At 57.4% G+C, this 25,487-nt stretch overlaps 1 protein-coding gene across 1 annotated transcript in view; it reads right to left on the minus strand.

Moving 5' to 3' along the window:
* SHANK3 (SH3 and multiple ankyrin repeat domains 3) overlaps positions 1 to 25,487 on the minus strand; it is a 49,436-nt gene that overhangs the window by 15,501 nt on the left and 8,448 nt on the right. Inside the window, exons 10-19 of the mRNA XM_055556430.1 lie at positions 22,356 to 22,626; positions 19,332 to 19,534; positions 18,221 to 18,334; positions 13,162 to 13,237; positions 12,842 to 12,924; positions 12,351 to 12,475; positions 12,126 to 12,258; positions 11,156 to 11,236; positions 3,619 to 3,749; positions 2,927 to 3,011 (exon numbers count right to left, since the gene is read on the minus strand). Coding sequence (XP_055412405.1) covers positions 2,927 to 3,011; positions 3,619 to 3,749; positions 11,156 to 11,236; positions 12,126 to 12,258; positions 12,351 to 12,475; positions 12,842 to 12,924; positions 13,162 to 13,237; positions 18,221 to 18,334; positions 19,332 to 19,534; positions 22,356 to 22,626 — 1,302 coding nt within the window. The remainder of the gene's footprint in view (positions 1 to 2,926; positions 3,012 to 3,618; positions 3,750 to 11,155; positions 11,237 to 12,125; positions 12,259 to 12,350; positions 12,476 to 12,841; positions 12,925 to 13,161; positions 13,238 to 18,220; positions 18,335 to 19,331; positions 19,535 to 22,355; positions 22,627 to 25,487) is intronic.

A 25,487-nucleotide genomic window follows, 5' to 3' on the forward strand; every position in this document is an offset into this window, starting at 1 on the left:
TACCAGTCCACCCACACAGCACTGCCCGCCTGTGTCTGCGTAACAGCACAGCAAGGGGCGTGTGGTGGGGCTGGGGGCCTTTGGTGTGCGATAAGGCTTGAATTCCAGTTCTGCCCATTACTGTCTGATGTTTCTCGCCTCCTGACACCTCAGCTTCCTCATCTCTGGAGACCTGCCCCCTCCCATGGGCGTGTGGCGTGGAGCTGTTTAAAGGCTTAGAGCGCAGGGCTGAGCACCCAGAAGCACCCCGGGAAGGCAGCTGCAGTCACCATCACCACTCTTAGGTCTGCCTTCCACCCCCACTGCTGGACACAGATTCCGGGCCAGGTGTGGCCTGGTCTCCTCCCCGCCACATTTCTTGCGCGGCATATAAACGCAGCTCAACACCCACCAGCTTGTGCACGGGCTGGAGCCACGCGGGACCAGCCAGTGCTCCTGGAGGATGCAGGAGGTTTGGCACACCGCGTTCTAAGGCGGGGTGAAGACACGCCACTTGCCTTGGGGTGAAAATGGGACTCTGTTCTGACACAGAGCAGGTGGGGCCCTCTGCCCAAATAATAACCCTGGGCATTTCCCCAGCACTTTCTGTGCACCAGCCTCAAGATGCAGGACAACAGCTACTATGAGCATGAGTACAGCCCTCTGGGTGAGCCTCAGAGTGGCCTCAGGAGGCAGATACTAGATGGTCCTCAGGTTTACGGGTCAGGACCCTGAATTTCAAGGATTGAGATGTGTGGCCAGGGTCACACAGACAGGACAAGGGATGAGGAGCCCCAGAGTCTTGACACCTCCATCAACGTTCAAGTGAGTGACAGGTGGCAGGCTAGGGCATGGAGGATTAAAGACGAGCTCCCTGTGGACTGAGCCCAGGAGCGTCCAGGAAGGGAAACGCTGGTAATCTCCACTGAGCGGTTCACAGCCTGAAGGACAGGCACTTAGATCTGGACCTGCGGGGCTCAGTACTGGGACTGGGTGGGGCTGAGGGACAGGTCATCCAGAGACAGTGAGGGTGGGTGGGTAACAGTGCATGCGGAGCCAAGTCAGAAGGAGACAGAGACAAACATCCCCAGATGAAGCGGCAGAGGATGGCCTAGGGCCCCGAGGCAACGCGGAGCCCACAGAGGAGTAACTCCAGGGATGCAAGGTGATCTCTGCACTGCAGAAAGCCCCCTTTGGCCAAGGAGGTGGACTAGAGAGTAAACAGAGGGTGAAGCCCGGGCGACGGTCACAGGGAGACCCAAGCTGGGGCTTCAGAGACTGAGGCACAAGACAGCGAGGCCTGGCCAGGCAGGGCTGCCAGGTGTGTAAGGGAGCACACCACTCCTATTTGGTGGGGCAGCCAGAGCATGAGGAGGAAACACAGATGCCCAGGGCTTAGGCCAGGGAGGTGAGGGGGACGTGCTTCTTGGCTCCAAAATAGCTGCCCTCTCCTGCACCTCGTCCCCAACCTCCCACCACAGAACTGGCCCCAGCAGCCTCTGAAGGGCCACTGCTGCCAGCAGCTCAGCCCTATCTCCCAGAGACCCCCCAGGCGCCCTGCGTGTCTCACCCAAACACACACTCCCCAGCCTTCCTTGACACCCAAGCATGACTGGTCCTCCCTAGTAAATATGCCTGCATACCCACCATGCAACTGCTGAGCTGAGCTGTCTGCAAACATGTCACCTCCCCCAACTGAGTCCCCAGACCCTGTCCAGCATCAGTTTAGAGTGTGTATTAAGCAGCAGGGCCCTGGGGTGAATAAGGGATTGGGTTTGCCATCAGTTTGCAGCTGATTGGCCAGATGAGTGGACAGAAGACAGGCAAGGCAGCTGTGTGACCTGGAGCAAGTCATTTTTCCTCTTTGCCTCAGTTTCCTCATCTGCAATCTAGAGGTACTGACAGTGTCGTCTCAGGAAGGCTCTGGAAGTATTAAATGAACCAGCACATGCAAACACATGCTCGAGTGAGCACTGGCATGTACTCTGCTGGGCATTGGGCACACAGGAATAAAGGGATGGGCAGGCAGAACGGTCAGCAGGTGAACAGATGGACAGAAAACTGGACATGTCTGTGGGTGGATGGATGGACAGGTGGGGAGGTAAGGGGGCCCCGATGCCTAGAGGGAGGCATGGTGGGGAGGGCTTCTTAGATGATCCAGCCCAGGGTCAGAGGAGGAGGTGGCCAAAGGTGAGGGGGAACAAGGCCCCACGGGGACAGGTGCCGAAGGCAAAGAGGCCAACACAGCCTTGAGAAAGACCCACGTCCCGCAGGCGAGAGATGGAGACTAAGAACCGAGGGGGAAACGGCAACTGTCCTTGAAGTCCTAGAGAGGAAGACTTCAAGGAGGGAGCAGGAAAGTCAAGTGTGTCCCCTGGGAGGGATCCCCTGGTGGGAACAATTTCAGTGTTAAGTATGGACAAAGCTGGCCTGCCCCAGGCCAAGAGGCAGGTGGGGAGACAGCAAGTAGGGAGACTTCTGCAGAAAACTGCCTGTGAAGGAGAGGAGGGACGTAGAGACGTAGCTGGAGTGCTGGAGAGGGGAAGAGGCGGGTTCAAGGGGAGAGTAGCTTTAGCATCAGAAGTGTGACATGAGCTCGGGCTGCAGGGGCACAGCCAGGCAGGGTACAGGAGAGCCAGGGACGGGGACGCCGGTGTCTGTGGGACAGCAGGACCGGGGTGCCCGCTGGTGGGGAGGGATGGGGAGAAGCCTCAGGGGTATCTTTCAGCAAAGTATCTCTTGGTTAGGTGAAGGACTGACATCCCCTCACCCCCATCTATGTCCACAAACAAATGAGATTCCTGGGCCGCCGCCAGGCAGAGGCAGGACCCGGAGAGGAACTGTCAACCTCAGTTGAAGGGTGGTAAGAGACAGGGGCCTCCAGCCCGGCACCCACTCCAGACCCACCCAGTCCTCCAGCCCCATGCAGCCCCCAGCCCAGCCGTACCTACAGACTTGGTCCGTGGAATCCCCTTCCGCAGGGAGCCTGGCAGCTTCTCTGGGCCTGGGAGGCCCTGGCGCTCAAACAGTGACTGTGAGAGTTGGAGGGGGCAGGGGTATATGGAGGTTCTAGAGCACCGGGGTCCCTAGTTCCCCATCCAGCCCCACCCATCCTCCTCCTAAGCCTGAGATCAGACCCTCCATGTGCTAATTCCAGCAGCCCTGGTGCCCATGGTGCTGACACAGAAGCCAGATCCAGGTCCTGCCTCCGAGGAGCAGGGGCAGAGCTGTGGGACCCAGGCAGCCCTGGGCAGGGTTCTTACAGACAGGGGCCTCGGTGAGGCTGGGGGGCGGGTGGAAACAGCCCAGAAGCGGGCGGTGGGGGACAGAGGCACACCGTGCCGTGGCCTCAGCTGGGCTAGGGTCCTTGCTCCAGGCGCACAGAGCCTGCCTAAAGCAGGAGGCATCAAGCACCACAGCCAGAAGGCTGAGCACTCAGCAGGCTTTAACTGTGGCTGCTCGGGGGGCTCAGATGGCCCCCAGTGTCTTCGGAAGAGGCTGTGGGGTCCTTCACCCCCACCCCTGAAGAGTGGAGTCCAAATGAGGGACCCTCACCCTCCACATGCACAAGCTGGGGGGAGGGGACGCAGCCCCCGTGCCCTGCCCACGCCCCTGCCCCCAGCTGCCAGGCGGGCTTACGCTGATCTCAGCAGGGGTGATCCTGCGGCTGGTGGGCCGCTGCTTGACGGTGGCCGCTCTTGAGTCCGCATCCGCGATGTCGGGCCTCAGTGCCGGCTCCGCGGCGGCCGCCAGGATCTCGTCCAGCTTCTCTGCACAGCCAGAGAGGTGCCGCCTCAGCCACGGGGCCCCTGAACCTGCGACAGCCCTCTGCAGCCCCAGACACAGCCTCCCGCAAAGCTGGTCCTCCCGGGGCTGCTAACAGAGGCCGCCCAGCCCAGCCCGGCCCGGCCCTCACTCCCCAAGGCATGCGCTCCTGACCCAAGATAGGAGGCCTGGGACTTGTGTCCCATCCAAGCCCCGCACCCACCAGAACCAGCCCCCACTCCAGCCTGGCCTCTCCCCTCAGGGATGCTCCAGATAAATCCATGAACGCAGCTCCAGGAAAGTCTGGCTGGCCATGAAGGGGAGGACCACGGCAGGGGCAGGACTGTTCAGAGCCAGAGACTTCCTGAGTTTCCCAGTTTCCCGCTGCCCTTCCTTTATTCCCGTCTGTACCCCCACTGCACCGAGGCAAGCAGCAGCTCCAGAACAGACCCTGGTGCACAGCCAGGTCCATAAAGAATGTGCGTAAACCAAAACCAGGGAGGCGGGTAGCTAGTGGTTCACTGCCCCAGGCTAGAGACCTAAAGCATAGCTCTATGCAGATGAGGAGGCCCCAGAATCTACAACTCGAAAGGCAGCTCCATCTAGGGTGGGAAGTGCTAAGATGAGGCTATTGGGAGAGGCAATGCTGAGGGGCTTCCAACAGCCCCTCAGAAAGCTGCCCCAGAAGCTAGGAGGGAGAAGGACCAGCCTGGGGCTGAGGCCTAAACCAGGTGCCCTCGGGAGGCACTCTTTTCAAATCTGTTATGAAAGAAAAGCTTTGCTTGCTCGTTTCTCTTAAAGCTATTTAATGTTTTGGAAAGCAGTAGCTTTAATGAACAACATGACTTGGAGATTCTGTTAAACAAGTGTGTCTGGATGACTGGGGAGGGTCCACTTAGGGCCAGCACGCGGGACACAGCAGAGGGGGAGGCAGCCCCACTGTCTGCCCGGCTGCCCCCTGGCCTGGCTGTCCGTAGCCCCACTGCGACCCACCTGTCACTCAGCCACCAAACCCCCGAGCCCCGCCCCCCACACAGGAGCACACATCTGTTACGACTAGTCACCTGACGCCCCAAGTGCCCCAGCGGGAGTGCGGCGGTCAGCACGACACCTCCTCCCAGCACTGCTCAGCGACTGCCACAGGGGCGGAAACAAACTCCTCTGAGATCTCCAGTCCCATCCTGTATGCTGACTGTCCTGACCTAGTCTCTTTGTGCCTTGATTTCCTGATCTGATAAAACAGGCATAAAAAGGTGCCCGCTTCAGCGTCTGCTGTGAGAATCAGCACATTCAGCCCAAGGGCTGCAGCTGCGTCTGGCTCAAGGCAGGCACTAAGGATACACTTTCTACAGCCCTTCTTGTCTCTGCACCTCACCTCCCCAGACAGCCCATGGGGAGGAGAGAGCAAACGGCCGTCCGCGCCTGCGTGTCCTGAGCATCCAACCCAGGCTCCAAATACATGGAAGTTCAGCAAATGCTGGAGTCACCAGCAAAACACACCTTTATCTGCAGACCAGCCCACTTGGCCTGTGCACAGCTCTCAGCACCCCCAGGGGCAGTGGGGGTCAGAGGGGCCTTCCTTTTGCTTCTGGAATGAGGTGAGTGATTTCCTTTCAGAAGCTGAATCCCCATCACCACCATTTGCTAAGTCCCTTGTGGCTCAGCTGGGAAAGAATCCAGCTGCAATGTGGGAGACCTGGGTTCGATCCCTGGGTTGGGAAGATCCCCTGGACAAGCAAACGGCTACCCACTCCAGTATTCTGGCCTGGAGAATCCCATGGACTGTATAGTCCATGGGTCGCAAAGAGTTGGACACGACAGAACGACTTTCACTTTCACTTTTCACTTGGTGACTTCCAGCGTGAGAAGAGACTACATGATTCCTCTCATCCCGCAACAGCCACAGGCAGAGGACACAGCTACTGTCTCCACTTCACCAGCAAGAATCTGAAGCTCTGGGGAGAGGAGCTGCCCCAAATCACAGATCCAATAAGAGATCAGACTTCACAACCAGATTATCCAGAAACAGCAGACATAACAACATGAGCAGAGAGAAAATATTTCCATGTGCCACACAGGGTACATGCTCACCTGAGCTGGGTATTTACAGGCTGCATCTCTAGGTCCAGAAGAACTCAGTTCCAGAGACACAAAGCAAGTTAGCAAAGCAAAACCACCGCTGGCCACCAGCAAGGGGGCCCGAGGCCAGACAAGACTTATTTTCAAAAGGAAAAGAACCAAGAATTCTGCAAACTGCAAGCTGGTGAGGTTGACCACAATCCCCAAAAAAACGAGAAAAAATATATGCTTAAATAAATTACTTTAGATTCTTAAAGAAAGAAGAAATGAAGGCCATTAGGAACCAGGCCTGGGGCCCTGGAACTGCTCAGTCCCACTGCCCGCAGCCACACTGGGTGTGGAGACCGGACACGGCAGGCACGAAGCTGGGGACGCACCTCTCTGGACCAGGACCCAAGAGGAGGTGAGGGGCCTTCAGGGGCGACGAATCACCACCATGTCCCCTACAACCGGAAGCAGCACACAGGCCACAGCAGAGCACCCTGGGAGCCCCGCTAATGAGCTGAGGGCAGAACCAAAACATTCCTAAGATAGCGTCTGTGTCTGCCTCAAAGGTGCGAAGAAAAGTGTCCCCAGAGGAGACCCAGTCATCTGTTTTCTACCTGAAAAGACCCTGGGGAAAGCCTTTCACCTGGGACTGGGGCAAGGACTGGGAAAACTCAGAGGCAAGATCGCGGGTCACACGGGGAACCCGGGCTGAGACAGGTGAGTGTGCCCCAAGCACAGGGAACGCCCAGCAGACCAGGACTGGGGAGGCGCCAGGCACAAACGAGTCGGGACACACACAACCGAGCCCTCGCAGGCTCCCCTCCGGCGTGGACGGCCGCGCGGCAGACAGAGGCTCACGGCCGCCTGACGGGTGGAGCCTGCAGACGAGGGAACTCAGCACCCAGGCCCAGCCTCTCCTCCCATGGATGCTGTGCCTGGTGCAGCCAGGCCAGACACATGCATGTGCAGGAAGGAGGCTCAAAGGATGGAGGGGGCAGCCTGTTGGGAGGAACGGGGTGCTGAAGGCCACCCAGCTGCGGGGCCCTGATTCCTGCCCTGAAAGGATGTCAGCACTTGCCTGAACCCCACAACAGACCAGGGCAGAAACAGAACCCACACACCAGGCACAGGAGTCCCAGAAAACAATCCAAGCTCGGGCTGAGCACCCGGGCCCCCGCCCCCACTGGCCCAGCCACTCTGTCGCCCCAGGGAGCTTCTCAGCTGGGCCCCCTGGAACCCCTCCTCCGCTCCAGGCCTGGCACAGGCCGTGGCTTCCCTGGGGGGCTCTTCTAGCTCTATCTCAGACTCCCACGCCCTCACACCACCGCCCAGCCCGCCCGAGCCCCTAAGGCCTGTGGCTACGCTCACCAGCCCAGCCCAGCCCGTCTGACCCTTCCCAGGTCTTTCTACTGCGCCCCTGAACAGGAGGGTACAGCGCAGGCCTCCAGACCCCCTGACTTGACACACCTTCCCTCACCAGGGGTCAGGCAAAGCTGGGCCTGGGGCACAGCAGATGACTCACCCCCTTTCCTTCTCCGAATGGAGGCTTGGAATCAAGAAAGAGTAAACGGGGTGAGAGGCAGACTTTGTCCCCCGGCACCTGGGCTCCACCCCCGCTCCCACCCTCCTCCCCCACTCCCCCCCTCCCAGCCTGTACCCCGGCAGGTTGTGACTGGCACATCTACCCAAATGCCAAGTTGGTACAGGAAATTCAAGGTGGGAACCCAAGCAGGGACAATGCTGTGTGCATGCACACACACACACGCTCACACACACATGCAGACATGCACACGTGAATGCATGGCTAAATCGTACTTGGTTGAATCAAACGTTTGTTCAGAAAAAAGGCCAAACCTCATAAAAACCCACTTCAGAGACCATCAATGGTGCGATGGTCGCCCATGAGCATTCCAGAAGTATGCTTCCAAAACGGGCAGGTCAGTGTGTCTGCCGGACCATGGCCAGTCAGGGAGCACCCCCGGCACAGCCACTGCCCTGACATTCTCACCCCAAAGTGAAAGGAGCCCAGCAGTCCCAGAGTTCTTATGAGAAAGAGGACGAGCCGGAGGTGCTCCGGCCCCTCGGGGCCCCTCTGGCCTGGGCCCCCGCTGGCCTCTACTGCCCCAGGATGCCCGGGGCCAAGCTATGCACTGAGCACTTGGTGACTGAGAGGTCCTGCCCGCCCCCCTCCTCCCCCTCCTCGCTTCTTCTCACAGGGAGAGTCCCTACCCAACCCCTTCCTCTAACCCAACTTCTGCCAGCCTCCTCGGCCCCCTCTGCTGGGACACCACCCCCTGGACACACCTCCCTTCCTCTTCCTCCTGAGGACCCTCTGAACAGCAAGGCGCCACCTGGCCTGAGCCCCATCCTTGCCACCTGCTTCTTCTGTGGCCTCATATTTTCATTTTTTTCCACGTGTTCAAGTCCTCGTCTCAATAGATTGCAGGATACCTAAGGGCCCTATCCGCCCTTGATGTTGTGACATAAAAGTAATGTGTTTATGCTGGCAAGGAACCCATGGGTCTTATTTCTACCTTTTAAAAGCACAGTGAATCATGGGATGATTGCTTAGGCACCTGAGAAGACCCTGATGCCAGCCTGGCTTTCTCAAACCATATGTCAGGAGAAGGTCAGCAAGTGGGCTGGCTCCCCAGAACAACTGTCTTCGGGGGCAGGAGTGGTCTTCCTGTGCTCCTGGCCACCCAGGCCCTTCTCACAACAGAGCCACAGGAAGGGCTTGGGTCCAGTTCAGTTAAAACTGCGACCCCTCACTCAGCAGTGTGCATGGAGGCTCTGTGCGAAGCTGTCCCTTCCCCTTCCCCAGACTCTGTTCAGGAAGAGCTGGTGGAAGGATCTGACCTCAGGCCGCACGAGTGCCCCTTCCCTCTGGAAGACGGGTCAGCGGAGCAGCCCTGTCAGAAGGCAGCAGAGGAAACACCCAGACCAGAGAGGAAGGAGCCTCTTTTTCCACGCACTGGTCTCTGCAGACAGAAGCAGCCCAGAAAGCAAAAGGCAGTTCTGTTTCTGCAGGGCAGAGGCCCTGAGTCCCTGGATGACAGGCTCTCCAAGCACCTCTTTGTGCAAAGCGGGGAGGATCCCTTCTGAACGTGCAGCTGAACAGGGCCTCTGGCAGGAGACTTCTGGGAACCACCCACCAGAGCCTAGTGTGGGGTCTAGCCACATCCACTGCCGACTGGCATCTGTCTATCGATCGGTTCGGAGCCTCAATCAGTGTGATGGATCAGCTCCCCCTGACTGGTCTCAGACCCCTGTGACCCTGGGGCCCAGAGTCCGCCCACTTCTCTCCCGTACTCTTGACTGAGGAGTTTACTGGACACAGAATTCCAGGTGGAAAGCATTCTGACTCAAGACTTTGAAGTTACTGTCCCATCGTCTTCCAGAATCTGCTGCTGCTGACGATGACCTTGCTGTCGGTCTGACCCCTGTTCTTTCTAAGTCATCGTCCTCTGGTAGTTAAGAGTCTCCCTTTCACCTGTCGTGCTGTGAACTCTTACTACCAGAGGTAGCTTTGTTTCCACTTCACTGCTTCAGACTTAGACTCCGGCAACCTGGATCCTCACGTCCTTGTTCAATTTTAGAAAAGTCTCAGTCATTTACTCTTCAAATACTGCCTCTTCCTCAATTTTTTTACCCTTTCCCTCTGGGGCTTTATTTAGGCTGTCTGGTTTGCCCTCCATATCTCTTTTCTGCTCTTTGATAATTTCCATCTCCTTATCTTTCTGTGCTGAATTTTGGGTAATCTCAGATTTATCATTTAATTCATAGTTTCTTCCTTCGGGTAGGTCAGTATACTGTTCCCCAGGCATGGATTTTTAAAATCTTAGTGGCTAAACTTTGTTTCAGTAACAGTTCTTTAGGAATCCTCTTAAAATCTGCTTATTTTTCTCACTGTCCTGTTCTTGCCTTATGAGTTCTGTTAAACTTGGTGTTTAAACACCTTGACTTGTCTCTTTCACATCATTCTATGATTCCTAGCTCTTCTGATGCTAATTCCAGTTTGGGGCTTGGTTTTAGCGTCTCCACATCTCTTGGGTTTTGTAGGGGCATCAGAGCCCTGATCCCTTGCCCTTAGGATCTGTATCTGTCCCAAGACCTCATGGATTATGGAAGCATTAGCTTCCTCTCACACTCTTGGCTCTGATTTCTCTCTTCATTTTTGAGAACTGAGAAATTCCTCTCCCTTCATTTTGAATTGGCTGCATATTTTTTTAAAGTTTTGCTTTATTCAGAATATTTATGGGGAAGACGGTCCTGGCCACGTCAGCTCAATCTGTCTTGGTGGCTGTCCTCCCCACTGAACCAAACTGCAGTCAAGAGCACCTGCTTGGAAGGGGGTGGCTCAGCAAAGGACTGGGTCAGGGGTCAGTCCATGAGGAAAGTCAGAAGTAATTTTAGGGGACAGGTAAGGGCTCTTTCTATGGCTGGGGCAGAACCAAGCCTGAAACCAGGGTTGGGGCTCAGTCTAGAACCATGATCAAGGCCCTTCCTGTGCCCAGCACTGGGTCACAGCTCATCTTAGGACCAGAGTCAGGGTCCTTCTATGGCTGGCACCAGACTAGGATTGAGTCCAGATTATAGAAGGATAGAGCATGTTAGCAGTCATGTATATTGGAACATGCCATGATGAAGATACTCATGGTCATATAAGTTAGGGCATGACCACCATTAACTGTCCATATGTCAGGACACGGTCATGTATATCTGAACACGCCAATGATGAGGCTACTGGTGGCCATCCTGGGACTGTGGCCCCCACATGTCCATCCAAGCCCCAACACACTCTTCTTTGCCTCCAGCCACTCCTGAGGGCCTGTTCCATCAGTGTACCAGCAATGTTCACGCAGCCCTGAGGTCAGCAGCTCACTGTAATTACCCTGCTTAGCGGATGCATACGTAGGTGCTAAGAGGGTTAGGGAGGCACAGACCGCACAGTTAGTGCCTGGAGCAAAGCTCAGGGCCCCTCTTCTCACTCGGATGAAATGAAGGAGCAGAGTCACACTGGAGGCGTGGGCGCCGGGGGCAGCGCGTGCACATGCAGGCAAGCACGCTGGCGGCCAGGCCCTGCCCCCGTACCCCAGACCTGGGCACCCCACTGTCCGTCTCCAGCCCTGCCACCCGCCCCTCAGCGCCCAGTCCAGCCACACACCTCCTCCCTCTTCAGCCCAATTCCCCGACCACTCCAGCACCCACGCATTTACCTCTGACCTATCCATACATCCGTCTGTCCGTCCGTCCTCCCTTCTGTCTCTGCCTGAGTTTGGCCGGCTCCCCCACCCGGCCCCCCACCCCGGGCTGTCTGCCCCCCACCTGCCCCGCCGCTCACCAAGCTCCTCAAGCTCTGCTGTCATGGACTTGGAGCGCAGGGTCAGCGTCGTGCTGGGGGCTCTCTTAGGGGGCGGCGGGGCTGCAAAGAAGAGGGAGGCCTTGGACCTCCTGTCTAGCAGCAGGCAGCGTGGCGTGGCCAGGTGCAGATGCCACCTGCGCTCCACCGCCTGGATCTCCTCGTACTCCCGGGAGGACGAGTCACACTGAGCCAGGATCTTGTTGAGGCTGCGGCTGGATGCAAACTTCTTCATGGTGCTGGGAGCTCGGCGGGGCTGAAGGTCAGGCTGGGCCAGGGCCACTGGGGCCTCAGGAGGCGGTCAGGGACCCAGGGAGCTCACAGGCCGGCAGGCCCCGGCCTGGGACCCAGGCTGCAGTTTCCAGGGCTGAGCAGGGGACCCCAGAGCCATGGGGTGGGGGCTGGGAGGGGTCTCCCGCGAGCCGGGCTCCTGCCGCTCCAGGGCTCCCCCAGGCCCCGAAGGCCACTGCCCCGCCGCGGGCCGGGGTGTGGGCAGCCAGGCCGGGGCCTGGGCAGGGGCGGCGGGCGACACAGCCCGGGCGGCGCCGGCGCGGGGAGAAGACGCTTTTCCTGTTCCCGCAGGTGCCGCCTCCCCCTTCCCTCCGACAATAAGCGGCGGCGGCGGCAGCGTCAACCTCACAGTTGCCATGGCAACCCCGGCCTCCAGGCAGCTGCTGGCAGCGTTGGGAAGGAGGGCTCTTCCATGCCAGGGGCTGGGGGGCACCGGGAAGGATGGGGCAGGAATCTTAGGAGGGCAACCTGGGGTCAGGGGTCAGAAGCTGGGGCAAGGCTGGCTGTCTGAGGTCAGGGATGGGTGCCCACGCCACGCACCTGGGTGTTCGCCTAGGTTCAGGCCCCTGAGGTCAGCAGTCTAGGCTGCAGCGAGAAGAGGAGCGTGGGCCCAGGGTCAAAGGTCTAAGGTCAGGGGACAGAAGGGGAACCCAACACTCACCTCTGCGTCGAGCCCCATCCTCTTCGGGCTTCCTGGTCACTGACACCACCTTCATGACGAGGCGGTTCCCGCCCTGGCGGATCAGAGCCACGACCTGCTTGTGTCCGACTTTCACCACGTTCACGCCGTTCACCTGCGATGGCCAGGGCCGGGGTGGGGGTCCAGTGAGGCCTCCCGGGCTTGGAGGCCGGCACCCACGGGCGCGCGGGGAAGGCCCAGCCTCACCTCGATGAGGAAGTCTCCCGTGCGCAGCCCTGCCCTCCAGGCCACGCCCTCCACATCCACCGACTCGAGGTATTGGAGCGCAGGGAAGGCCGGCGTGGGCGTGAACTCCTCGATGGGAGTCTCTGCTGTGGGGCGGGGTGGGGGCGGTCAACTGGGGCGCCGCCGGGGCGGTCCTCCCGTGCCCAGCCTGGGCCGGAAGGCCGCACACAGGGCTGCCCAGGGCAAGAAGAGCCGGCCCAGCAATCCGGGACGCACGCCTCTGAGAGGCCCACCCCACACCCCACCAGAAAGGCCCCTACTCCATTAGACACCCTCAGCAGAGGCCCCGAAAATCAGGGAGGGAACACAACTGCTGCCTCCTACCAACATCCCAAACCCAGAATAGACAGTCACGGCGGGGAGACGGGAAGGGAGCGGGCAGTGGGGGAGAAAGGGGGCAGAGGCCAGGCAGGAGGCGCGCATCGCCAGCGGGACACCCCCCTGGTCATTACCTTTGGCCCCCCGGAGCACAAAACCAAAGCCTTCGTGGTCCCGTTTCTGCAGGACAGCCACCTTGTCGTCAATGACATAGTCACTGATGAAGGAAAATGGAGAGGTGAGAAGAACCCTGCTGAAAGCACCCGGATCAGGCTGACCCCCCACATGCCCCAGACAGGGTCCATGGGCAGCGCCCGCCCTGGGAGTCGTCCCTGGACTGGCCGGGGAGGCAGCAGATGTGCGGGTTGGGCACCACCCCGCCCCACTGACTGCTTCCCCCCGGGCCTCCCCCATCTGACCCCGTTGCCCACCGGCCCACCTACCCCTTCTGTACCTGTGTGCAGAGAGGCTGTCGTAGGAGCCCACCGTGTAGTGGCGGAAAAGTCGCTTTGTCCGGTCCTCACGGGTTTCTGAGGGGAGGTTGAGGAGCTGACAGAGGGTCTCACCCTCCAACTGGCCTGAACCCCCCTCACCTGTGTGGGCCACCAGCCTCTGCCCACACACATGCCCCTGGCCTGGCTGTGCCCTCATGGAAATAGGGGTCCAAAGCCTGGGGTACTGGGCCCAGCAGTCCTAAGGTGAGAAGGCGGAGGGGACCATGCAGGAAAGGGTCCAGGGTCCAGAATGGGCAGGGGCTGTGGCTCACCCTTCTCCTGAGCAGCTGCACAGAGCAGACCAAACAAGGCCAGGGCAGCCACAGGGAGAGCCAACAAGCCCCGAAACTCAGGGCAGAGAAGGTGAGCACGCACACGTGTGTGGCCTAGAGCCGTGTGCAAGCGCTGTGTTCAAACAGGCATGTGTCTGTGTGCCCTGCAAGCACGCGCAGCTGTTGTGCTCACACACGTGGCTGTGCGTGTGCGTGTCTGTGTGTGTGCCCTGCAAGCACGCGCAGCTGTTGTGCTCACACACGTGGCTGTGCGTGTGCGTGTGCGTGTGCGTGTCTGCGTGTGCAAGTGCAGGCGTCACGCTACACACTCTCAGGCTCTGGCATGGAGGCAGCCCTGTGTGGCCAGCGTGTCCCTCACCACAGGGATGCCCGCCCTCACGGGCTTTTGCTCCAGATCGTTTCTCTGAGCGGGCAGGGAGGGGTTCAGGTTTGGGGGGCGGGTCCCCTTGCCTGCTCTCACTGCCTCCCACAGAGTGTTACCCATCGTGCTCTCCCTGCAGAGCTGGCCAGCTGCCTGCTACCCCAGCTCGGCCTTGCTGACGTCCTGCAAGCCAGCAGGTCCCAGGCCACACCTCTAGCCACAACCGCCCTGCTCCAGACAGACTTCTCCCGCAGCCTGTGCACTGGGCTCTCCAGTACCCTTGCACCCACTCCTGCTTCCGGCTTCCCAGGACCTCTGCTCCAGCTCTGCAGCTCCACCACCACCTCAGATTTCATCCCTCAGCTCCTCCCTCCTTCTCTACCAGCTTAACATTTCGCAAGATTAACTTATTCGTTAAAGAAGTATGTACTGAGCTCCTACTATGCACCAGGCTCCACGAATACAGCAGAGAACAGAAAGAAGCCTCTACGCTGAGCAGTGTACAGTCTAAACCGTACAGCTGAAGAGACAGAGGAGTCAAGAACCAGGCATACACAGAACACGTCGAATGCTGGCAAGCAGTGAAGAAAAAGTAAGCAGATGGGGACACGGCAGCTCTAGGTGGTCACATGAAGGCCTCACTGTGAAGGGAGAGTTGAACAAAGGAAAGAAGGCATAAGGGAGCATCTCTTTATGTGGGTAAAGGGCCTTCCGGGGGTGGGGGTGTTCAGGGCAGAGTCACATGCCAGGTGCCAGCTCGGGGTTATCAAGGAACAGTGAGCAGCCTGGGCAGCTGGGGCAGAGGAGTAAGAGACAGCAGTGGGGAAGGAGAGCCAAGAGGGAACCACAGTTCTGACGGCCGGTCTCCTCCACTGACGGTGAGCTCCCTGCAGGCAGGAGCTGTGCCGTGTTTATTTCTGCAATCCATACCAGGCGTTCCGAGTGCTAACTAGGAGGGCAAAGTGGTAGACAGCTGACTGGCTGGCTGGTGGATGGCTGGATGGCACAAGGGACAGACAGGCCAGGTCAAATGGTAAACGCATATATAAGTGGATGGAGGGAGAGCATGGGGTGGGGGCTTGCTGGGGGGTTGCTGGAGAGCAGGTGGAGGGCAGGATGGGTGGTGAGTCAAAGGACAGAAGGAGCAGTGGCAAGACAGGAAGAAGCGCTTGTGTTACCGTCAGAAGACAGATGTCGGGAAAAGCACTGGTCTGGATTTCAGCGCACAGATGTCGGGAAAGGCACTGGTCTGGATTTCAGCACCCTACCGCTAACTTGTGTGATTCTCTGCACGTCAACAGTCCCTCTTGGCCCTCTCCTTACAGAGCAGGACAATTCACCTTGGAGGCCCCCTCGGTTCTGACGGCCTGTAGTTTTACCTCACTGGCTCCCTCCCAAGTGCTAGAGTCTCTCTCCCCTCTGCAGCACACCTGCTCCCACCACCCTGCAGTCCCCAAAGCCAAGGCCTCGCCCAGCCCCGGGGGGGCCCAGACTGCTCTCCCCTCCACTGCACCGTTCTCCACACAGACCCAACTCTGGAAATGTTCACAGTGCCTGCCTGCAGAAGGACCGCCCCCACCCCCAAAAAAAAGAGCCTCTGCAGATCACTGGCCTCCTGTTTTTATATTTATCGACCAAACACAGTATATTTATTACATAACGCAAATTCATTTTCCAGTTTTATTAATCAGACATGTAAAAGCCAGCTAAAATGCAAACACACACATGGTCGCCCGAGTACTGGAAGGAGAGGAGGAGGGAGGAGCGGCAGAGCCACGGCCCGGGGCCCCACACCGGCGCCAGAATGCCCAGGCCGCCCCGCCCCGCCCCCACCGGCTCACCCTCCCTGCTGCGCCTGCTCCCTGCACCCAGACGGGCACCGTGGGAGCCACGCTCTGCAGACCACAGGTGTCGCCTGGCCCACACATGTTGGCAGTGTCCCCTCCTTGGCCTCGAAGTCCCTGCTCCAGTCTCAGAAACAGATCCTTCTTTGGATCTGGGCCTGTTGGAAGCAGGTTTGTGTTCCTGGGCCGCCCTCTCACCTCTGGCAGAACTCAGCCCTTGGGTCCCAGACCAGAGACTCTGTCCAGAGCAGCTGGGCCAGGCCTGCAGGTGAGGACAGAGGCCTGTCTCCCTGCCAACCTATGAAACGCTCCCACCTACCCAGTACCTTCTGACACCTTCCGATTGCACAGGCCAGAGCCCCAGCCCTCGTCCGGGGCCCCACCATTGCCCAGAGGCCTACAGCCCCCTCAGCAGGGTATTCTGTGTCCTCTCCCTCTCCACGACCCTGGCCCAGCCCTGCCCCCCGCCCCTGCTCCATCTCCTCACTTTGTCCTGCCTGGACCGTCACCCTAATCCTAAATGAACGGCACAATCAGGACAGCAACCCCCTCCCCCAGACTCCGCCTCCTATGATACCGCCATGAACTAACGCCCCTGGTCCCAGGACCCCTGCCTCCAGCCCAGCCCCTGCCCCATCCAGGTTCACTCACACCAGAGCCCGTGAAGTGTGGCGGTTACAGCACAGACCCTGCAGCCCACCGCCTACACTGCGAACAAGACTCTGCTCCTTGGACTGTGGAACCCGTCCTCCTAGAGATGGACTAACAACAACTGTCCCCACCTCCCAGGCCTGCTGGGATGAACCGATGAATTCTTAGATGTGAAAGAGCGAAAAACCAAGCCAGGCATCCTGACACTGCTCGGAGCACGCTGGGTGCCAGCACGTGCGGACGCAGCAGGCCATGCCACACTCTGGCCAACAGGCTCTGCTTCACCCCGTCAGCTGACCCCCCGGCGGGCCCCAGCCACCCTTCAAGGCTCAGTTCAAACAACCCTCTGCTTAAAAGCCCTCTGACTCCTTCAAGCAACTCAGGGAGCCTCCCTGGGCTCACGCCATCACAGTCACGCCACACGTGCCTCTGGAGCACGGCGCACACCTGCTCCTCGTTCGGCACAGAGCCAGCCCCTGTGATCCCAGCTCCCAGCACAGCATCCAGCACATGCCAACCACCTAAGAAACATTAGCTGTTCTCAAATTCTGAGTCCAGTCCAGACCTCTCTCCTTCCTCCCCAGCTTCAGACTCCGCTCCAGCTGCCCCTGGACCCACACAGCTCTCAAACCAGAACCTTCCTTCCCCACACCACGGGCAGCAGGCGGCTCCACCCTAGGCAGGTCTGGAGGCTTCCTCCCGCCTCTCCTATCCACAGTTGGCACCAGCGCCCAAACCGCTGAAATCATTTTCCACCTCAACACACCCCCCCACCTGCCCACCCTGGGCAGACCAGAGGGGGTCATGTCCCTTCCAGGCTCCTAGCCACAAGAAGAGCCATCAGAGCAAGGTGGTGAACAGCCAAGGATAAGAGTAAAGAATCCTGCCCAGGAGGGGATCAGCGGCCATGTTCCACCCAGGGCAGGGGCCCAGGCCACACGGGGTGGGCTGCCCTGGGGAAATTCTCAACCCAGGATAAGGAAGCATGGCAACGCTGGGTCTGAGCCCCTCATGTGCAGAAAGACAGATGTGTGCACCCCGGGTCCAGACACACCGTTAGTGACCACCAAGAGCCACCACTCAGGAGGGGGCTCCCCTGTCCCACTGTGGGTCGAGAGGCCTCCAGGGCTTGCAGTCAGCTCTGGCTGGGGTTTGAAAGGACCAGTCTCTCCTTTCTACTGGCAGGACCGCCTCAGATCCCAGCACCCAGAGGGCTCCTTCCTGGAGGTGCAGGTGACCAGCCGGGTCACACGGAGGCTGCTGACCAGCCCCAGGAGCCACGGCCTTTGCCCCCACTTCCTCCCTGCCGGCGAAGGATGCAGTCGTCCCCCACCTGCTGCCTTTAGACCATCCTGGCCCCGGGGCACCCATGACAGCCCCTCTGGGCCCAGCTGGCCTCGTTTCCTCTTGGCTGGCCCAGGCCTCCCTGCGCTGCCCACTTGGACAATCTGTCCACTTTGGAATGACGCCTCTTTTCTCACACTGACCTCTTTACTTGCTTGCCAGCCACACAGCAGTCACACACTCCAAGTACCCAGCGTTGATGGGAGAACCTTGTCTGGGGAGGACTGTGGTCACGAGAGCCACATGGGGGATCCCAGACTGGTGCACACTCACACGAGTACATCCTGTGGGCATGTCACAAGTGTCTCCACAGCTGTCCAGGGTCCAGATGTACATGTGTGTGCTGGTAAGTGTGGGGCATGTGGTATGTCTGTCATGTACATGAGTTTGCATCTACTTCTGTGTGTTTGAATTTGTTCTAGTCTTTTCTCTGTGAATATAATCTGGATTTGCCTCCAAGCAAGAGCAAGGGGAAGCTGGAAGAGAGGTGCCCTCAGGAGCCGCCCAGGGAAGCGGGGTCACTCACCATGGCGGGCGTCATACTGTCTCATCTGCACCTCCTCCACGCAGTCAGCCGGGAACCAGCCCGTGCGGCCTTTCACGGTCCCCTCCCAAAAACCGCCCTCCCCAATGCTGAGCACTGGGGGGACAGAAGCCAGACAGGCTGTCAGGGCAGAGGGGCGCAGCCGGAGCCCACCTGGCTGCCCCCCGCCCCCGACCACCATCTCCACTATCACCACCCAACCTTCCCGTCTCTCTCCTCTTCTCTTCCCTCCCTTCATCCTCCTGGCTTTTTCCCTGGGAAAATTTTGGGATCCACACGGAAGAGAGAAAAGAACAGATGGGCACAGCACAGGATGGGCATGTGGGGGACAAAGAGATGCACAGATGGACACACTCGAGGGGGGACAGGAGGCAGAGGCAGGGGCCACAGTCCTGCTCCTGCCCGCTCTCCTCCCTGCTCTTGAACCAACTCTCCCATCCCAGGGGTCACTGCCAAGAGCTGAGGGTCACTGTGCTGTGGCCAGGAGATTGGGCCCCATGATGGACCACGGGGAGCTGACCAACACAACTGCTTCTTCCTCAGGCTCCCTGGACAGAGGGCACTCATGAGGGGCGGACGCCAGTGATAACAGAGACCCCATAATGGGAGGAGCTTGTCACGGCACAGGATCCCCTCATTACAGACACCCACAGAACTGGCAGAGAATTCCACATATCACAAGCGTTTCCAATGAAGAAAGTCCCAGAAGTGACACAGGAACCCCATAATTCAAGGAAGCTCTGTAACCGGATAGGGTCCTACGAACATGAGAACCCCAACACCACCAGCCCCCAGAACGACACAGAAACACCCCCGTGAGGAGAGGAGCCCCCGTGGTGACATTTTGGGGAGCCCAAGATGACAGAGGATGGAGAGAAACCCGCATGACAGGAGCCCCGTGAAGACGAGCAGCCCTCCCTCCACGGTGACACAAGGCATCCCCAGGGGCACGGACATCCCATAATGACCGCGGCGGCCCAGAGCTCCCGGGGACAACCCTGGTGACGGCCCCTCCACGCCGCCGCGAACGCCCGCGGGCCCCAGGAGGCCCGGCGCCGCGCCCCCCGCGACCCCGCCCCCCGCGCCCCCTCACCCTTCACGGCCTCGCCGCGGTGCAGCGGGATCTCGCCCTCGCCCTGCGGGCTGTGCGCCTTCACGGCGATGAACTTGCGGCCGGGGACTGCGCTGTAAAGTTTCCGCTTCGGGCCCCGGGGCGGCGGCGCGGGGGGCGCGGGGGGCGCCGGGCCGGGGCCGGGCGCGGGGCCGGGGCCGCCGGGGCCGCCGGGCCCGCTCGGGCTGTAGACGAACACGTAGGTGACGGACGCGATGCCGGGGGGCAGCGGGCACGCGAAGCCGGCGCCCGGGGCCTCCATGGCGCGCGGCCCGGCCCCGCCGCCGGCCTCACCGCAGCCGCCGCCGCAGCGCCCGCCGCCCGCCGCCCGCCGCCGCCCGCCCGCCCGCCGGGGGCCCGGCCCGGGGCCGCTCCATGGGCCGCGCCGCCGCGCCCGGCCCGCTCCCGCCAGCGCACGAGCCGCGCCCGCTCAGGGCTCCGGGGCCGCGGGGCTGCGCTCCCGGGCGCGCCGGGCTCGCTCCATGCCGCGGCCGCTCCGCGCGCCCCGCCTCCTCCGCGGCCCGGCTCCTCCCTCTGCGGGCGGCGGGCCGGGCTCCCTCCTTTCCCCCTGCGGCCCGGTCGCAGCGGCCCGGACGCGGGAGAGGCCACCGGGCCGAGGAGGACTACGGTGCGCGGAGGGGAAGGCTGGGGAGGGGTCGTTCCGACGGAGGAGCGCGGGGACACCGGGAGGCGAGGCCGGCCAGGAGAGGAAGTCCGAAGGGGCTTCGGACTGGAGAAGAGCGTCTCAGAACCGGTTCGGGGTTCGCCTAGCCTCCAGGAGGGGCTCCCCCGGCGGGTCCGCGCCCCCCTCCAGCTGGGGCCTCGGCCACCTCACACCGTGGCCGCCGCGAGTTCTGGGCGCCCGAATCCCCCTCTGGACCTGGGTCCTCTCCTCCCGGACATCCGCCTCGGATGCTCATGCCCTCTCCACGCTGACCGCCTGGGCACCAAGCCCGAGGCCTCAGCCCTCAGCCTTCGCCTGCTCAGAGGCCTGCACCGGCTCCCTAGCACTTGGGCGGACCACGTCCACAGTCTTCGCCAACAGCCAGGCTCTCGGAGGCGAGAATTAGCTGCACTTCAGTAATACGGCTGGTGCCTTCTTTTCTCGGCCCTGGCCGTTCCCAGCACCTCAACTATCCCACTCCTGCTCGTCTGGCCAACTGTGAAGTTACCGCTCAGCTTCCAACACAGCCTTCTCTGCCCTGCTCTGTGATGGGGACTCTGACATTGCAGGCCAGGCTTTGCCAAGAGGGGGCGCCACCTCCCCCACCTCTATGCCACCCCCACCGACAGCAACTCAAACTCAAAACACTTCCTCTCCTGCAACCAAAGGTGATCTCCCACTGAGGCCCTCTCCCTCTAGAGTGCGCCAAACTTCCTCAGCCCAGTCTTGGCCGCTCACTGGGAGGCCCCCTTACCTGGATCACTCCCCACTTAATTGCTTCTGAGCCCTGGGCCCCAGCTGTCAGTGTCCTGAGACTTTTAGAACTCCCTGCTATTAGCCCCCCCCCACAGTTGGCACCCTAGGCACCTACTAAATGTTTGTTGGAAAAAGAGTAATAAAAATTCTATTCTCCCCACAGAGCAGTGAGCTGGAGCCCCACCAGCAAGGCTTAGTTTGTGTTTGCTAAAAGGATGAGTGAATATACAAAAACCAAATCAAAGCAGGGCTTCCACAGCTCCAACTCAGGAGCAGCCTCTGCAGAACTGAACCATCCCAGAGTTTGTTATTTTAGCCACAGGGCTATGCAAAATTTGGGGGGAGAATTGAAGTGACTTGGGGCAGGACAAATAGCCTTGCAGTCTGGGTAGGGACACAGAAAGACAGAGAGGACATCACAGGTCAAGGCTGTATGAGCAGGGACAACAGCAGAGGAAGAAATGGCTTTTATAAGCTCCTGTTGCACCCCAAGCCCTCTGCTGAATGCTCACACTTAGCAAGTTTGGGAATCAGGTCTACCTGGGGGCAAGTTAAGCTGCTTCCTAGCTCTGTGGCCTTGGCCAAGTCATTTACCCCACCTGAGTGTGAGGACCCTCATCTGTAAAATAGACCACAGCCTCATACAAGGTCAAGGTTAAGTGAGATGATACGCACTATGCTGCTCAGCCCAGCTGTCACTGTGGAAACAGAGTGCTATTGGGTGACCAGCATGTCTCCGGAGCACCTTCTATATGACTGGCTCCAGGGCAACTGCAGCTCCTGCCCTGAAGGTGCGGGGAGGCGAGAGGCTTTAATCGGCAGCGCTGGCTAGTGCTGTGACCAGGGGTCCAAGTAGGGAGCCTTCACTGCCAGGCTCCAGAAGGCTTCCCAAAGGCAATGTTTGGGGTAGGATCAGTCCCGCCTAACTGATGAGAAACCTAGGCACAGAGTGGCTGCGGGTGCAAGGAGTGCATTGGACTCCGACCGTCTGTAGAGCCAGTAACCACCTTTCACTCCCACTGCTCGGCCCAGTGGGCTTCCAGCCCAAGAGTCTAGTGGGGCTCCTGCCCAGGCTTTTTGCTGTAAGTTCTGGGAATGACAAGTCCTTGGTTCTCAGGATCCCAGCACTCGTGCTAAAGGGTAAACAGGAGAACCATGGAGGCCAGAGGGGTTGGGGAAACACCAAGACTCTCCTCTGGGAACAGGGTTGGGGTCCACCTATGGATCTGGAGCCCTCATGGAGAGGACGCACCAGTCCCTAAACTCTTAGCACAGCTCACCCAGCCCTCGTCCTCCTCCCTGGCGCAAAGTTTTCTAAACCACAAGTCTAACCAGACCCTCTCCTCCCAGCGCCCTCCCGCAGCTGCCCACTGCCCTCAGCACAAGTCTGACTGCAAACAGAGCTCAGTGTGGGGGAGCCTGCCCCAGGCCAGGAGACCTCACCGTTTTCCCTTCCCCACCCTGGGAGGCCCCCACCCAAACCTGGGCTCATCCCTGCAGAGCCAGGCCTCTGCAGAGAGCGGGCCTCTCCCTGCCACTCGCCGGCCCATGCCGGCTCTTCCTGGCTCAGGCCCGCCTCCTCCTACCTGATCTTGCTCTGGCTGCCCCTGCCCGTGGCAGGGCCGCTGTCGTTCTGCTGGTCCCCATCCCGGTCCCGGTCTTTCTCCTCCTGCAGTCGCTGGAGCAGCAGCTGGTGGGGGAGGCTTCGCAGTGAAGGCCCAGGAGAAGCTGCCGGCTGCACCTCGCCCTTCAGGTTGATGTCACTGGCTGAGCGCTGCAGGGGCCGAGGCGAGGCCAGGGCGCTGGGGCCCGCCAGCCGCCGCCGCTTCGCGTAGCTGGGGGTTTCCCTGAATGGCACTGGGGTGGGGGGAGGGGAACAGGTGAGACTCCGGGCGGCCAGATTAGGGAACCAGCTTCTCCAGGTTTGCCTGGTGTCTCTAGATTTCAAAAGTAAGATCCTCTGTCCCAGGGGCTACCTCAGTCCCAGGCAGAACAGGTCAGGTGATCACCCCATGACTGAAGCTGGGATGGAGGGGAGAGGGCAGGGTCACATACCAAGCTGCCTCTAACTCTAGCTTCAGAGGTAAAAGCCTGCCCTTCCTGTCAGCCAGATGAGTCTCGGGACTGCTTAGATCTGCTCTTGGAACTGCCCATCTCACAGGCTTCCAGAGAGACAAAAAACCGGCCACATGTGACACAGCTCACCAGCCGACCACTGTATGGAGCTATTTGCAGTTGACTATCACCAGAGAAACTGTAAAAGAGATATTCTAGACCGGGGTTGGCAAACACCTGTAAAGAATCCGATAGTAAACAGTTCAGGCTTTGCAAGCCGTTCAGTCTCTGTTGCAAGGACTCAGCCCAGCCACTGCAGTGTGAAAACAGCCTCAGATAATATATATGAGCAAATGGGTGTGGCTGAGTTCCAATAAAACTTTATTTAAATAGCAGATGGTGATTAAAACATGATCCAACTATATGCTTTTACAAAAGAGTCACTTTAGATCCAAAGACACAAGTAGGCTTAAAATAAAAGGATAAAAGAAAATATTTCATGTAAATAGTAACCAAAAGAGATCTAAGTACCTTCATTAATATCAGACAAAACAGACTTAAAAAGTATTAAGAGAGACAGAGGACATTATATTTGCTAAAAGTGTCAATTTGTCAACTAGATTAACAATTATTAGCATATATGTAACAAACAACAAAGCATCAAAATATATAGAAACAAACATTGATATATTCGGAGAAACAGACAGTTCTACAATAATATTTAAGACTTCAACACCCTGCTTTCAATAATGGATAGAGCATCTAGAGAGAAGATCAGTAAGAACACAGAAGACTTGAACCACTTGGACCTAACAGATATATACAGGACACTCCACAAAACAAAAGCAGAATACACATTATTCTCAAGGGCATGTGAAACATTCTCCAGGATAGATCATTTGTGAGGTCACCAAAAAAGTCTCAATAAATTTAAAAAGACTGAAATTATACAAAGTATCTTCTGCAGAGACAATGGAATGAAGCTCAAAATAAATAGCAGGGGGGAAAAAAACCCGGAAAATTCCCAAATATGTGGAAAATTAAACAACACTCTTAAACAACCAATATGTCAAAATAGAAATCATAAGAAAAATTGAAAACACTTTGAGAAAATAAAAACAAAAATACAACATACCAAAACTCATGAGACGCAGCAAAAGCGGTACTAAAAGGGAAATTTATAGGTGTAACACCTACATTAAAAAGGGAAGTCTCAAAAAAAAAAAAAAAAGGAGTGGGGGGGAGTCTCAAATCAATAACCTATTTAAGGAACTAGAAAAAGAGAAGCAAACCAAACCCAAAGGAAGGAAACAGTAAAGACTACATGAGATGAACCAAATAGAGATTAGAAATACAGAGGGAATCAATGACACCAAAATTTGTTTCTTCAAAAATATCAATAAAGTTGACAAACCTTTAACTAAACTAAGGAAAAAAATTAGAGAAGGGGGACACAAATAACTGAAAACAGAAATGAAAATTGAAATGTTACTACCTGATGTTATACAATTAAAAAGGAATATAAGCGAATACTGTGAATAATTGTATGCCAACAAATTAGATAAACTAGATAAGATGGACACATTTTTAGGAAAACGCAAATTACCAAAACTGACTCAAGAAGAAACAGAAAATCTAAACAGACCTATAAAAAGCAAGGAGATTGGATCAGTAATCACAAATCTCCCAACAAAGAAAAGTCCAGCATCAGATGGCATCACTAATGAATACTACCGAACATTTAAAGAGGAATTAACAAAATCCTTCTGAAATTCTTCCCAAAAAAATAGAAGAGGAAGGAACACTTTCTAATGTATTCTATGAGCAATTTAAAAATGATCAAAGAACTTGACACTTCTCCAAAGAAGATATACAAACACCCAATAAGCACGTGAAAAGATGCACCAAAAGCTGTTAAGAAAATGCAAATCAAAGCCTCAGTGAGATGCCTCTTCACTTGGACTAGAATGGCTATCGTTTTTTTTTTAAGGTAATAACAAGTATTGGTGAGGATTTGAACAATTTGGAACCATCATGCATTTCTGGTAGGAATGTAAAATGGTGAAAAACAATTTAGCAGTTCCTCAAAAAATTAAATATAGAATCATCACATGACACAGCAATTCTACTATAAGCATGTACCCAAAATAACTGAAAGCAGTATTCAAACAAAGACATTTCACACACGGCCATACAGCAATATTTACAATAGCCAAAGGGTGGAAACCACTCAATGTCTACCAAAGGATGAGCAGATAAACAACAGGTCACAGATACAAAGAGTGGAATAATATTCAGCCATAAAAACTAACGAAGTAGTGATACATCCTACAATATGGATTACGTTGGAAAACATGCTTCAGTTTATTGAAGGAAGCCAAACACCAAGCGTCATTCCACTTACATGAAATATCCAGAACAGGTAAATCTATACACACAGAAAGTACGTTAATGGTTGACAGGGGCTGAGGGAGGGGGAATGTGGAATAATTGCTTAATATACACAGAGTTTCCATTTGTGATGATGAAAATGTTATGGAATTCAATAGAGTTGGTTGTGAATGTCTTAAACACCACTAAATTATTTGATTTAAAATAGTTAATTTTATGTTACATGAATTTGATTTTAACTGAAATTTAAATCTTTGATTTTAAAGCCTCGA

The sequence above is a fragment of the Bubalus kerabau genome, chromosome 1 (genome assembly GCF_029407905.1).
Source record: "Bubalus kerabau isolate K-KA32 ecotype Philippines breed swamp buffalo chromosome 1, PCC_UOA_SB_1v2, whole genome shotgun sequence".
NCBI lineage: Eukaryota > Metazoa > Chordata > Mammalia > Artiodactyla > Bovidae > Bubalus > Bubalus kerabau.